This window comes from Panthera onca, chromosome A1, assembly GCF_046562875.1.
Source record: "Panthera onca isolate mPanOnc1 chromosome A1, mPanOnc1 haplotype 2, whole genome shotgun sequence".
NCBI classification, from domain to species: Eukaryota; Metazoa; Chordata; class Mammalia; order Carnivora; family Felidae; genus Panthera; species Panthera onca.
This window is the reverse complement of record NC_138339.1, coordinates 127308182-127320352: the sequence shown is the minus strand read 5'-3', so window position 1 is coordinate 127320352 and position 12171 is coordinate 127308182. Positions and strand designations below refer to the sequence as shown.

Here is a 12171-nt window from a genome sequence, read left to right as displayed (position 1 = left end):
AGAAGCAAACACATCGGGTTAAGTTATAAACAGAAGAAATGCCAAAGGAAAGGTGGCCTCACCCCTGGCCATTGAGCGTTTCCTTTTCTTCTCAGCCAGGGATGGGCCCAGGACCCTCCTCCCACCCCGGTGCTTTCAGGGGGATCCCTCTGAGGCCGCACCAAAGCCAGCTCCCAAGATAACATTGGCCGGTGGCGCCGGGCCAGGAAAATTAAACATCACGGTTGCTAACGAAAGGAAACGTCCAGGCCATCCCCCAGCCTCCACTGCCTCTGACAGAGGGAGTGCCGGCCCACTCAGGGTGAATGATGACACAGCCCGAGTGACATGTTGAGGAAACTGCCTGAGGACTGCCTGCACCCGGCCCTGACCGGCCCAGTTGGGTCTTCCACCCCTCCGGCCTCGAGATGGGGACCAGGATTGGGACTGCGTGGCTGGACGAGAGACAGAAGTGACTGCTCATCTCTTGTTTTCTTCTCTTGTCTTCTTGCCTTCTTGCCTTTTCTCTGTCAGGGCAGACTATAGCTGTGACCAGACACAGCCGCCTGACCCTGAACGGGCAGGAGGAATTCTGCCAGATAAACACAGGCACAGATGGACAGCTCCACATGCCGGGGCCAGAGCCAAGGAGCAGGGGCCATGGCGGATGTGGCTGGCCTGGCTGCACGTGGGGTGCAGGTCTGGGCTTCTTGGCCCCCGGCAGACCCGTAGCTCCCCTGGCTGGCACCGCCAGGCCTGTGTGCTGTGTGGCCACTTACCATGTATCACTCTGACCTATGAAGTCATGTCTATGTCTTCTGCTGCACAACCCCCACCCCCACCCCCTGCAACACTGAGCTAGTGCGCACAGCTCCCTCCCGAGTCCCTGCCCATTTAGCACGCATGTTTCTGGGTCTCCCACTTGGCTGGACAGAGGCAGGGTCTCACCTGCCTTTGCCCGTTTGAGGCTCTTTTCATAGTAAGTACCCAGTAAATCCCGTTGGCCCCTAGATGGCTTTAACATACATTTCTATTCATCTGTCCTCTAACATGTTCTGTTCATGCTGCCAGGGCTGGCCACACACGACCTGTCTGGAATAGGCAAGAAGGCCTGCCTAACTGCAGCAGAACTTGGGAGTACATACCAAAGGAGAGGCCACCTTGGAGGTTCAGAGAACATACAATGGGGAGCACTTTGTTTAGTTAGACAACTGGGCTCATGTCCCAGCTCTAGCACTGAGAGCTGTGTGACCTTGGGGAATATGCCTCACCTCTCTGTGTTGTAGTTTTCTCGTCTGTAAAATAGGGATAGTATTACCAACGTCACAGGGTTGCCATCCAGCTGAAGTGGATGTAGAGGACTGGGATATGGGTGTGCATACACACACACACACACACACACACACACACACACACAGTAGTTATTACTGTCATATTAGTCCCAGTGGGAGCTATGGTGCTGTGTTAGATCTCAGACGCAGGAGGCGGAGGAAATTGTCTGGATTATTGAGGGCAGAGCCCAGCTGCCGAGGGCAAGGGCTGCTCCTCAGGAACAGGGAGTGGGGGTGGCTGTTGTCTATCTAGTGCCACCACCAGATTGCAGGGCTGCACAGCCCCTAGCTTACAGAATAATTTCATTTTTGGTAAATTTCACTAACTGCAACAGCTCTTTTGAATGGAGGCATGTGTGCATTTCAAGTTTTCCTTGCAGTTACACCAAGTTTTCTTTCAAGTAATGAGCTGTTTTCTTTTTCCCCTGTAAACATGAGGCTGACATCAGAGAACAATTTTTGATCCTGGTTTTAAAAACTAACTGGGTGGTTTAGACATGATGGGAATCCCAGGCAGTTGGCTGGCTCTCTTTTCTGTTTCACTGAAAAGCATTTCTTCAATGAGCCCACATCTCAGGGGCGAGACGCACTTTGGATTAGTGAAAGTTTAGAAACATTTAGGTGATTATGGTAAATAATTCACTCAAATCCGGACAACTGCAACTTATTCTTTTGTGTGTGCTGGAGGAAGAGCCTAAGCTGGCTCCCTTTCCTGCATTTGCTTCCCAGTCCTCTTAGCGCCATCTAGTGGAGGCCCCTTGGTAAATAATAGGATTTGCTCCTGTGGTCCCTTCTCCAAAGTTGAGGAAATCCAATTCACCTAGAGGCCTTTTAACCCTCGGTTCCTTTTGTGTTTCAGTCTCCAAGTTAGAAATACCACCACGGTGGGGGTACCTGGGTGCCTCAGTTGGTTAAACGTCTCTGCTGTCAGCACAGAGCCCACTTGGGAGCCTCCGTCTTCCTCCTCTCTCTGCCCTTCTCCAGCTTGCTCGCTTTCTCTCTCTCAAAAATAAGCATTAAAAAAAATACCACCATGGTTAACTGGATTTCCTTTTGTTGCTGATAAGAGTGAGCCATTAGGGGCCCTGTACTGTAGTTGTCAGCATCTCTGCATCTGAGTCTGGTGGTGACTTACTAGTCGTGTGATCACTAGGAAGTTACTTAACTTCTCCCAGCCTCAATGTTCTCAGCTGCAAAATGGCTCTGAAAACAGGAAGTGCCCATCGAATTATCCCTGAGGCACAATGAAATTATGCCCCTGAGGGGCTCAAGACAGTGACTGGCACACAGCGAATGATCACCATCCCCAGCTAATAATAGCAGTTTGTTGCTCGTTATCCTGCATGCTGAGGATTCTACCTATAGACACAATGCTTTTGGGTGAATGACTGCACCGTGTGGTTTGTCCGAGCAAACACTTTGAAGATACTACTTTTGACCTGATAACATTTTAAGATGCGTCTTGAAAAGACCACAATAAAGTTTTTCTTTCTTTCTTTCTTTTTTTTTTTTTATCAAATTCTAATCAAGAAGTAGGAAGTGTAGACTCAGAGATCTTGGGGAAGAAAAGTAAAAGTATTAACAACACCTTACCTTTATGAGAAACTTGGAAAAAACTGTCTTTCAGGTTTGAGTTAGAAGCAGTTGCCTTTTCATTGAAAAGCACGGTTGTGTGATGGCTTAGGACTTCTATTTTGATTTCATTAGGCACAGTTGGGAAAGGAAAACTGATCCTTTATGTTCATCTCTGATATGTGTGTGCTGCATATTTTCTCCTGGTTAAAGTCTGTTCTAGAAGCAGGCCTATTTCTTTTTAGAGAGAAACGGTCTTCTGTGCATTTTAGGCAAATGTACCTTCTGAAGCAAAGAGTGTCTTTGTTTTGCTGAATTTAGGTAACACAAGGTTTAGCCACTGTCGTCCAGCTGGGATCTCCGTAAATACAGCTGACCCTTGAACAAGATGTGTTTGAACTGCACAGGTCCACTTATGCGAGGATTTTTTTTGATAAATGCAGTATAACACGGTGTATGTATTTTGTCTTCCTTACGTTTTTCTTAACAACATTTTCTTTTCTCCAGCTTTCTTTATTGTAGCAATACAGCCTATAATGCACGTAACATACAAAATAGGTTAACCGGCTGTTATTAGCAAGGCTTCCAGTCAGCAGTAGGCTATTGGTAGGTAAGTGTTGGGGGAGTCAAAATTAGACTTGGACTTTCAACTGTGCGTGAGTTGGTGCCCTGAACCCCCACCTCATTCAAGGGTCAGCTGTAATCTGCATCACTAAACAACCACAGCTGTGAGAAAGCATGTCAAAGCTGGAAGCACATCTCGGGGACCTTGGGAGTGGCACCTTGCCCTTGGAAAGTTTTTGGCCGCAGGGACCCTGTCCTACAGGAACAAGAGGCCCGACCCAGCTCCGGCAGAAGTCTCCAGGCTTCTCCAGCTCCATGTGGCAAGCGGCCCAGAGACACTGGGCCCGTCCATGAACCAGAGAGACTGTCAGGAGGGGGCAGACGGGAGGAGAGAGCTGGGCTCAGATTCTGAAGATCTGGGCTCAAGTACCAGTCTGCCACTTACCACCCACATGGCTTTCAGTATACCTGCTTCGTCACCTGTGAAATGGGGAGAACGCCCTTGCCCAAGTGTCACAAGGATGAAGGAGAGACTTTAAATGAGCTCCCCCTACCAGTCATTAGGGCCTGAAGATGCTCCTGTGTCCAGGCAGCGGTGGCCCTGTGGTGGCTCTGGGGGCAGCCGCTCTCGTCCCCCATCCTGTGACAGTAGAAGTCCACCTAGGGCTCAAGGGCACAGTAACTTGAAACAAGCCAGTCACCACAGCAATTTAACATTTTACTAAATCAATTCACACAAATTCCAAATCGCAAATATAATTAAGGACAACAGATTCTGTTCTGCCTTTTAAATCTTTCATTTTCAAATCCATCATTAAGACAAAAAGTAAACAAAAATGAAGTCTGCTGCAAATTCATGATCTTTCTTCTTGAGGAAAAAAAAGGAACATTATAGTAAAAAGAACGCCACTGGGTGTACAATAAAGCACCACGACACACGGTTACAAAACAGGCTTCCTGGATTCGGCCACACGTAGAAGACACTGCTCTCCCCGCTGTTCTGCATCAAGCAGGATTTCATTAAAATAAAACTATAAAATCTCCTAGGTTACACTAAAGTCAGACACGGTCTGGAACACAGTGCTTAACAACAGTAATGCCAACTATCAGTGCTAACGTAAAAACATTTTAGAAGGTCAAAAACAATTAAACTGGAAACCAAAACCTTATCTTCCCTAGATGAGCAAAACTGGAAATGAAAGGGTTCCGCCTCCCAACAGGCGTGAAGGGGATTTTTCTTTCTTTCTTTCTTTCAGATCGGAGGCAGGGGCACGGCGCAGGCTGCTTCTGTACTTCAGCCTAGTTGGCGTCCAGCTTGGCCATTTCCTGTACGTAGATGCCTATACTCTCGCTGTCAAAAAGCACGAAATACACCGTTTTGATGGAAGAGGACATCGTTGACACGAAGTAACTGGAGATGGCCTTCAGAATCAGCTGAGCTGCCGTCTGCTTTGGAAAGCCATTCCTACAGGAGAGAAGGGGGCTCAGCAACCAGGGGCCACCGTGGCCATGGGCCTGCCGCCCTCCCTCCCGGAGGCCCCCAGGGCTGGGTGCTGTGCTTCGCCTCGAGGGGCCTCAGTGCCTGCGAGGGCTGCTCACACACAGAGGAAGGGCCAAGCAACAAGCACATACGCACGACTTGTGTCTCCTGCATGGAGTCTCCCAAGGGTAGTGTGAGTTCCCACATTTCTGTTCCCAGTGTTACTGTGACTAGGACGGGGCTTGACGCCACCCCTCCCCCATGGGACAGCTGGAGGCTGGAGCTTCTACAGGAGGGGACTGTTGTTCACACACATAGGGGCGTTAAAGCCTTCATGTGGGCCTTAGACTTGACAGGTGCTGGGGCTGCTGGCCTGGAGTGCATCCCAGGACCCACCAGCTTGCTATCACCCATAGGCCAGGGCATGGGGGGCTGGGAGTGCAGGGGACGACTCCTGGCCGAGGGGGCTCTTTATCTCAAGAAATGGCATTCAAATTTCCCTGCCAGATGGCTGTGAATTCACATATGTCCACTTAAGGTAAAAGTCAGGTGGGAATTTTGGAGGTAGGGCTCAGAACTCTGGCAGAATCTGAAATGAGGTCTAGAGAGACTGGAGTCTCTTGCTCTACATGTGCCTGGGGCTGTTCCTGGTCAACACCGCAGGTGCAGGACCCAGGGAACCCGGGACAGTGGCAGGAACATAGCGGCTTGCCTAGGCTGGCAGAAAGGATATGGGTTTTGAGCCAGTGGTCTGGATTCAGATCCCTTACTGACCCCCTGGGTACACTTAAGGATCCTCAGGTGAGAGTCTGAGGCCAGGTTTCATGGGGAATTCTTTTTTCATTGGCAGATCTGCAGTCTTCCAGAGCCCCCAGCCTGTGGGCCATTGTATCCAAAGTGCTGGGCCAGCCTGCCGGCTTAGGCCACACCCCTCCTTCAGATGGGGTGCCTGCTGCCAGGTGAGAGGTTTTCAAATGCATAAGGTGGAGGCTTTCTTAGAACATTCTGAGCCTTGCTTGCTAAGTGCCTCTGAGTTTTGAACTACCTTAGCTTATTCCTCTGGAGAGCCACACTTACTCTCCAGTTGTCAGTACTAAGCACATCTCAGGGCCACAGGGCAAAACCATTCTAGTGACTTGGTTTTCATCAAACAGGGCTTTGCCCAGCTGGAAGATGGATCCCTAGTAGTTTGTAGATGCTTTGGAAGTGAAGCTCATTCTTAGCAGACAAGGGGTGTCACCCGGGGCATGTTCCCAGCCTGTGCCGAAGGGCCTCTGGGCAACAGTGGGGTGTGAGGCTCGTCCTCAGCCACACGGCGCCCACAAGGCAGCCAGCCAGCACAGGACTGCCCGGGAGGAGCGGGATTCAGAGGCCGAAGGAAGAGCTGCACAAGTGTAGCAGCTGCAGGAAGGGGGTGTCAGGCCCAGACTCCCCTGGAGCAGATCCTGGGCGCCCTGTCTACCAGCAGCGCAGGAAGGGTGCCCAGCAGGTGGGGCAGGACGGAGGGTGGTGGGGACCATGCTGAATGAAAGGTTTCGCTGGAAGGGGGGAGAATGTGGGACCCACAAAGCAAGCTATTCCCCTTCCCCCCATCCACTCTCAGATCTGCAAGCTCATTCTGGGAAGAAGCTGTTCTCATCACCCCTGACAGAGTTGCCCTGACCATTTTCACAGGATAGGTTGTCTGGGAAAAGGCACTTGTTGGCAAGTATTCGAAGACATGAACTCGACTTCCCATTTTAGGGCACGTTCCTAGGGGCACGTGTATACATGAGTGTTGTGGGGGTCCACCTCACACCGGCTCTGGGTGCCTGAGCGTGTACAGGCTGCCCTTCACCCAGCCCCAGTCCTGAGGGTGAGACCAGGGCCAGCTTTGGGGGAGGGCTATGCCATTACAGGGTCACGGGGGCCACTGGAATAAGGGACCCTTTAAAGTGTCTCACAAAGAGCCAATACTTATTTTCCCACTGTAAACTCAGATTACGGCCTGTAACTTAATCCCTGGCGAGAAAAGCCAGTGGCCAGATCTGCAGGAGTTCCAGAAATGCCTGGAAGCCGAGGCAGGACGGGGAGCCTGGCCCACCCTCCCGAGCAGCCTGTGTCAAGATCAGGGAGGGCTTATTCAGATGCAGGTTGCTGGGCTCTGTCCAGGGAATTGGACTGGGCAGGTCGAGGGCACACCCTTTGAGAACCACTGTTCTGCATGGAGCCAGCAAGGAGGTTTTAGTCTGAGCTCACAGGGTGGGCCCCAAGGTTAAGAACCTAGAAGTGAGGGAGAAAAGGTGGGGATCGAAGGCTCTAGGCCCGTAGTATCAGTATCTGTCAGCCCTACTGTTAATGGAGCACGGGCTGGTCTCTTTCAAGGTTGGTGGGTGCAAGTGAATTTGATTTATTTCCAGGAGAACCTCTTATTGACAAACCCATCCCTCTGTCCTAGGCAACCACAGCCTAAAGAAAAAAACGCAGCCAAGGGACTGTAGCTGTTCTGCACCACGCAGGCCACCAGGAAGGAGTGGGGAAGGTGATTCCTTTCTTTATGCTTTCAGGGCTCCAGAATGTTTTCTCATGGCCATAGTGAGCGGCGCTTGTAGCAAAATGGAGCATAGCAGCAGCTGTTCTCATGGCAGTGCTTTACACACCACACCCGGAGCCCTCAAGTCAGGGGCAGCTGTGTTGCTGCAGAGGCCCAGATGGCCTCCCGTCCTCAGGAGGGCCGAGCAGCAGGGCAGTTAGAGGTTCAGGCCGTGGAGCCACACAGGATTTGAGTCCAGGCCCTGCCTCTGTGTCTTGTCTGTCATCCGGGGAAATGGGGTAGGTAAGCAAGGCACCTGTTATCCCTGGGGGGTATGAGTATTGAACAAGACAACGTGCAGAACATCCTCAATTGGTAGTGGCGTCTATAGAACAGGCAGTCTGGCAGCATCTTTCTAGAGGCTCACGTGGTACAAAACTGTCTTCCTCCCAGGCCCCGTGATCGCTGTCACCACTGCGCTTTCCCTGGGCCGACAATGTCGGCCTCAGGCCCCCAGAAGGCCATCGGGGTCTGCGATGCCCAGTCAGCAATGACTACTGGCACGCATGGTATGGCAGGGTGACGCAGGGTCGCTGGTGCTGTGTGGGCCTGCTTCAGAAGCATCACTGGTCTGTGGGGTCTCTCTCATCTGCCAGCTTCCTGGCTGGTTGGGGTCCCTGCTGGTTGCTTCCCTGCAGCCGTCCCCAGTGGCCATTCCTGCTTGGCCAAGTCTTTGGGCCCACCTCCCCGAGCAACAGTCACTCTGTCCACCTTCTGGAGAAGACCAGATGCCCCTCCCCCAACGCACAGTAGAGTAAGGGGAATGGGGCTTCCCTTGTAGTGTTAGATTTGGGTTTGAAGCCCAGCTGCCCTGGGGCAGGGGCCTTAACCTCTCCAAGCATTAGTCTCCTTGACGTGGATACACTGGATGCTGATGCCAAGAGGCAGGTGTCCCTCATATTCCCATTTAGGTCCCATGGGGCCTGCCAGGGGCCATGGTTAAGGCATGTGCCTTAAGTTACTCTGCAGGCAAGTGTCCTAGATTCCAGCCTTTTGGTCTTGGGCCAACTAAGGAGCTTCCCCTGAAGTCATTTCAGTTGTCTTCAGCCTTAGTTTCTCTAGACTAGTGAAAGGGGACCACATGAGCTGTCGTACCCTTTGGGTCGGCCTGCTCAGTGATGGCTGGCGCTACATATTGGTTGTCTGTTCTTGCATTCCACCTGGACCGCAGGGGTTCTGGGTTCACAAGGGCCATGTCCCATAAGAGATTGTCATGCCTCCAGCCCTGCTGGGCCCCCACCTTCCATGGGGCATCACTAAGTGTCTCTGTTATCAGTGAGCTCACCTGCAGGGCTGGCCACAGCAGGCACACAGGACTCTAAGCCAAGAGCTGTGTTGCACAGCCTGATCAGGGACCCTGGAAGCTCCTGTGGGGAGAGGCTATGTCTCAGGGGTTGGAGGAGTCCAGGCAGATTCTTCTGGAGGAGACAGACTGGCAGCTTGCCTTTGAAGGCAGAGCAGGATTAAAGGTGGATTCTAGACGGACTCTGATTTTTGTATGGGACTGGTCCACCTAATTGTCTTGGTGGTTTGCAAGAGGGTAGGGCTGGATGTCACAAAAGGTTGAGTGACTTTAGGAAAGTGTGTCCCTGTGTGGTCATTTTTTCTGGTAGGATTAGGTTTCCCTTTCATGGTGCTCCTGCGCCTTTCCATTTTCCATGTTTTATGTAGCTTTGAGCAAGTGCCTTTGTCAAGTTGGGCTGCCTGAAGGCCACTCCCTCCAGAGGCAGAGACCAGGGCAGCAGCTGAGAGCAGTGGGCTCCACTTCCAAAGGGCATGGTGGGGGGGATGGGCTGGGGAGCACAGCCCCCATATGGCCTGTAGCCTTCTTTCCAGATGTTCTTGTCTTAGGCTAGTAGGTAATTCTGCCCATTCTGTTTGGTTTCTTCCTATCTCTTCTAAGGCCAATTCTCAAGGTGGAGGGAGGCTGATGGCTGGGCCCAGGGAAGTCAGGGACTTCCCCAGTGGGGTTTCTGAGCTTCCCTAAAACCTCCTCCTGTATAGCACCCTCAAGCAGTGGGGCGATCCTCTGGTGGAGAGCAACCGGGGTCTGGAAGGGGCTCCATGCCTCTCATCTTGGCCAAGGACTTGCCCTAAAATTCGGGCTCTCCCCAGTCTAAGTCGTGTCACCTCAGGGGAGCGAGTTAACCCCTCTCAGCTTCCTTTTTATTTTTTCTTTTAGTGGAATTAATGACAGTGCTCACCCTGTACGGGTGTTATGAGATAATGCAGATCAAGGGTTTAGCACAGTACGTGAGACTCAATGAATACCCATAAATGGTAACTTGAAAAAAAATGAACTGGCCTTGAAGCTCATAAATCTACAGAGAGTTTAATCAAAGTTCCAAACTACCCATTCCCTATATCCTACCCCTCCAGAGAGGGGGTCGCCCCCTAATGTCACACAGAGCTGAGAGAGTGGGGGTATCCATGAATGTTGTGACCATAGTACCCAAGGACAGTCTCCCTGAGGTCAGGGTCTGGCCTCTGGGGGGCTACAGGGAGAGGGCATAAGGGTGGGATGGCCCTCCACATGCTGGGCCTTGGCTGAGAGAAAGTGACCCCTCTGCTCCTTGCCAACATGTTTGCATTTCTATTATTTTCATTCCAACCCGACTTTTAGGCCGGAGACACTGGATGCCACAAACAAGCTTTTTATTTCCCCTCCTAAAACCCACTGTGATTTACAGGCCGGCTCTGGTGTAATCCTAATCTTTACTCATGAAAGAGAGGGCAGCTGTTTACATGGCTCTGTGGGGCAAGGTCTGCCTGACAGATGTGGGGCCGCTGGCATTGCACATGTGCTTGCCTTTGGCATTCTGCCCTCTTAAAAGCTTTCAATGGATTGTTTTTAAAAACTTCTTACTCCATGAAAAATGTAGAGAATTACTTTTATGCTTCAATTAAAAGTTTCCCAATAGCTATATGAAAGAATATGAAATTATTACCTCCAATAAAGGCTCCTGTTGCTTCTTTCTTCGGAAGCACCTTTCATCAGAGTAGATCAAAGTGCATCCGAAGCACTAATTGAGCCTCAGGACCATCTGTGAGGGAGGGCCATCCCCAAAGCCGTGCTCACTGATAAGGGAGGCCACGGACAGAGAGGCTAACTCGTTTAGCAAAGGTCACACAGCAGCACTGTGCCAAAGAACAGACCGTCTACAGGATGTGGAAGAAGCAGGAAGCTGGCTACTTAAACTCTGATTCAGAAGCACTTTGTCAAAAAAAGGTTCGGAATCGACTCTGGGACCCATTACACATCTCCCTAGTTCTGGGGAAATTTCAAGCTATGGGCCGGGGGGGGGTTGCTGACGACCTTAGAATGGTGGCTTTTGTCTTTGCCACTGGCTGTGACAACCAACTGACGGCAGCCTGACAGCAAATGGCTTTCAATGGTCCCTCTCCTTTAGCTTTTCTTTTAAGAGACCCTTAAATGGTGTTGCAAAGTGATGTTCAACATAGGCTCTTGGCAAAAGAGATCAGGATTTAAAAGCACAGACCGGAAGTGTGGACGGCACCCAAACCCACACGTGTCATCACATACCTCTGGATGTCCCTCACTTTGGCAGTAAAGTGGCACTCAGCGTACAGGGTAGGGAGACTGTGGGCATGCATGAGGGTGGGGCGCTGGCATGAGCTATCACTGTCCCCTGAGGGCCCCTCTTCCCCCCCACATACTGTGGGAACAGGGCAGCTTGGGCAGACCTCCCGGTGCCACGTGATAGGAAGCCTGCCCAGGGCTAGCTCTGTCACTTGAGGTGTAGAACCCCAGTGGTAGCAGTGTTCAGAGAGGCATCATTACAAAGCCTGCCCAAGATGGAGCTCACAAACTCTACTCTTTGCTCCTCGTGGGTTTGGAGGGGAAGTGCTTTGAAAAGAAGCGCTTTCTCTAAACATGAGGAAGGGGGTTGAGGATGGTCACCCTGTGCGGCCTGCAGTGTCAAAGGAAGCCGGTATATGGCCGCCACACAGCCCTGCCTGGGCACCGGGAGGGTCCGATGGCAGAGACCCAAGTGGGCGCACAGTCTGGATCGGATGCCCCAGGTGCAGCCACGGCCAATACATAGCCCTGGGTTATGGCCCTCTTGGGCCCAGGATGTCCACAGCTGCAGCCTCTGGTGCCAAATCCAGAGTGTGAGGCATGAGGCACAGACCCGGACAGGGAGGACCCCATGATGTGATGGGAAGTGGGGCACCGCCCCTGCATCATGGCATGGAGTTCCCAAAGCACTCTCCCTTCTCAGAGCTCTAATTTCTTTTAGTGCACACCCAGAGTTACTGGGGGCTACTTCAGCGCTGGAAGCCAGGGCAGACCCAGCCCTATGTCACTGTCAGAGAAGTGTCCATTCATGTCCGCCTTGCAAGAGCCAGACAGCAGGACACATGGAGACAGAGCTGGCAGGTTGGGGTGGGGGGGAGGGGCGAGTGAAGGATGCCAGAGATACAAAGGTAAGGGGCAGAGGCATGCTGTGGCTGGGAGGGTGCTCCTAGAACGAAGGTCCTGGCTTTCACACCTCCCCTGTCCTCTCCACTTCCCTCATATCTGAGTCTTCGTGTCCTGGCAGGTTCACTCTCTAAACCGCCATCTCTGATGGTCCCACTACACCCTGAAGTCACTTTCTATGCTGACATCTGCTGTCACAAAGGAAATTTGATACGTTCCTCAGTCTTCC

At 51.8% G+C, this 12171-nt stretch overlaps 1 protein-coding gene across 4 annotated transcripts in view; it reads right to left on the bottom strand.

Moving 5' to 3' along the window:
• Positions 1-4151: 4151 nt before the first annotated feature.
• MACROH2A1 (macroH2A.1 histone) overlaps positions 4152-12171 on the bottom strand; it is a 79589-nt gene continuing 71569 nt past the window's right edge. For all 4 annotated transcript variants that reach the window (XM_060636092.3, XM_060636090.3, XM_060636093.3 and 1 more), the window contains exon 9: positions 4152-4911. In XM_060636092.3, the coding sequence (XP_060492075.1) occupies positions 4746-4911 (166 nt within the window). In that variant the 3' untranslated portion in view covers positions 4152-4745. The remainder of the gene's footprint in view (positions 4912-12171) is intronic.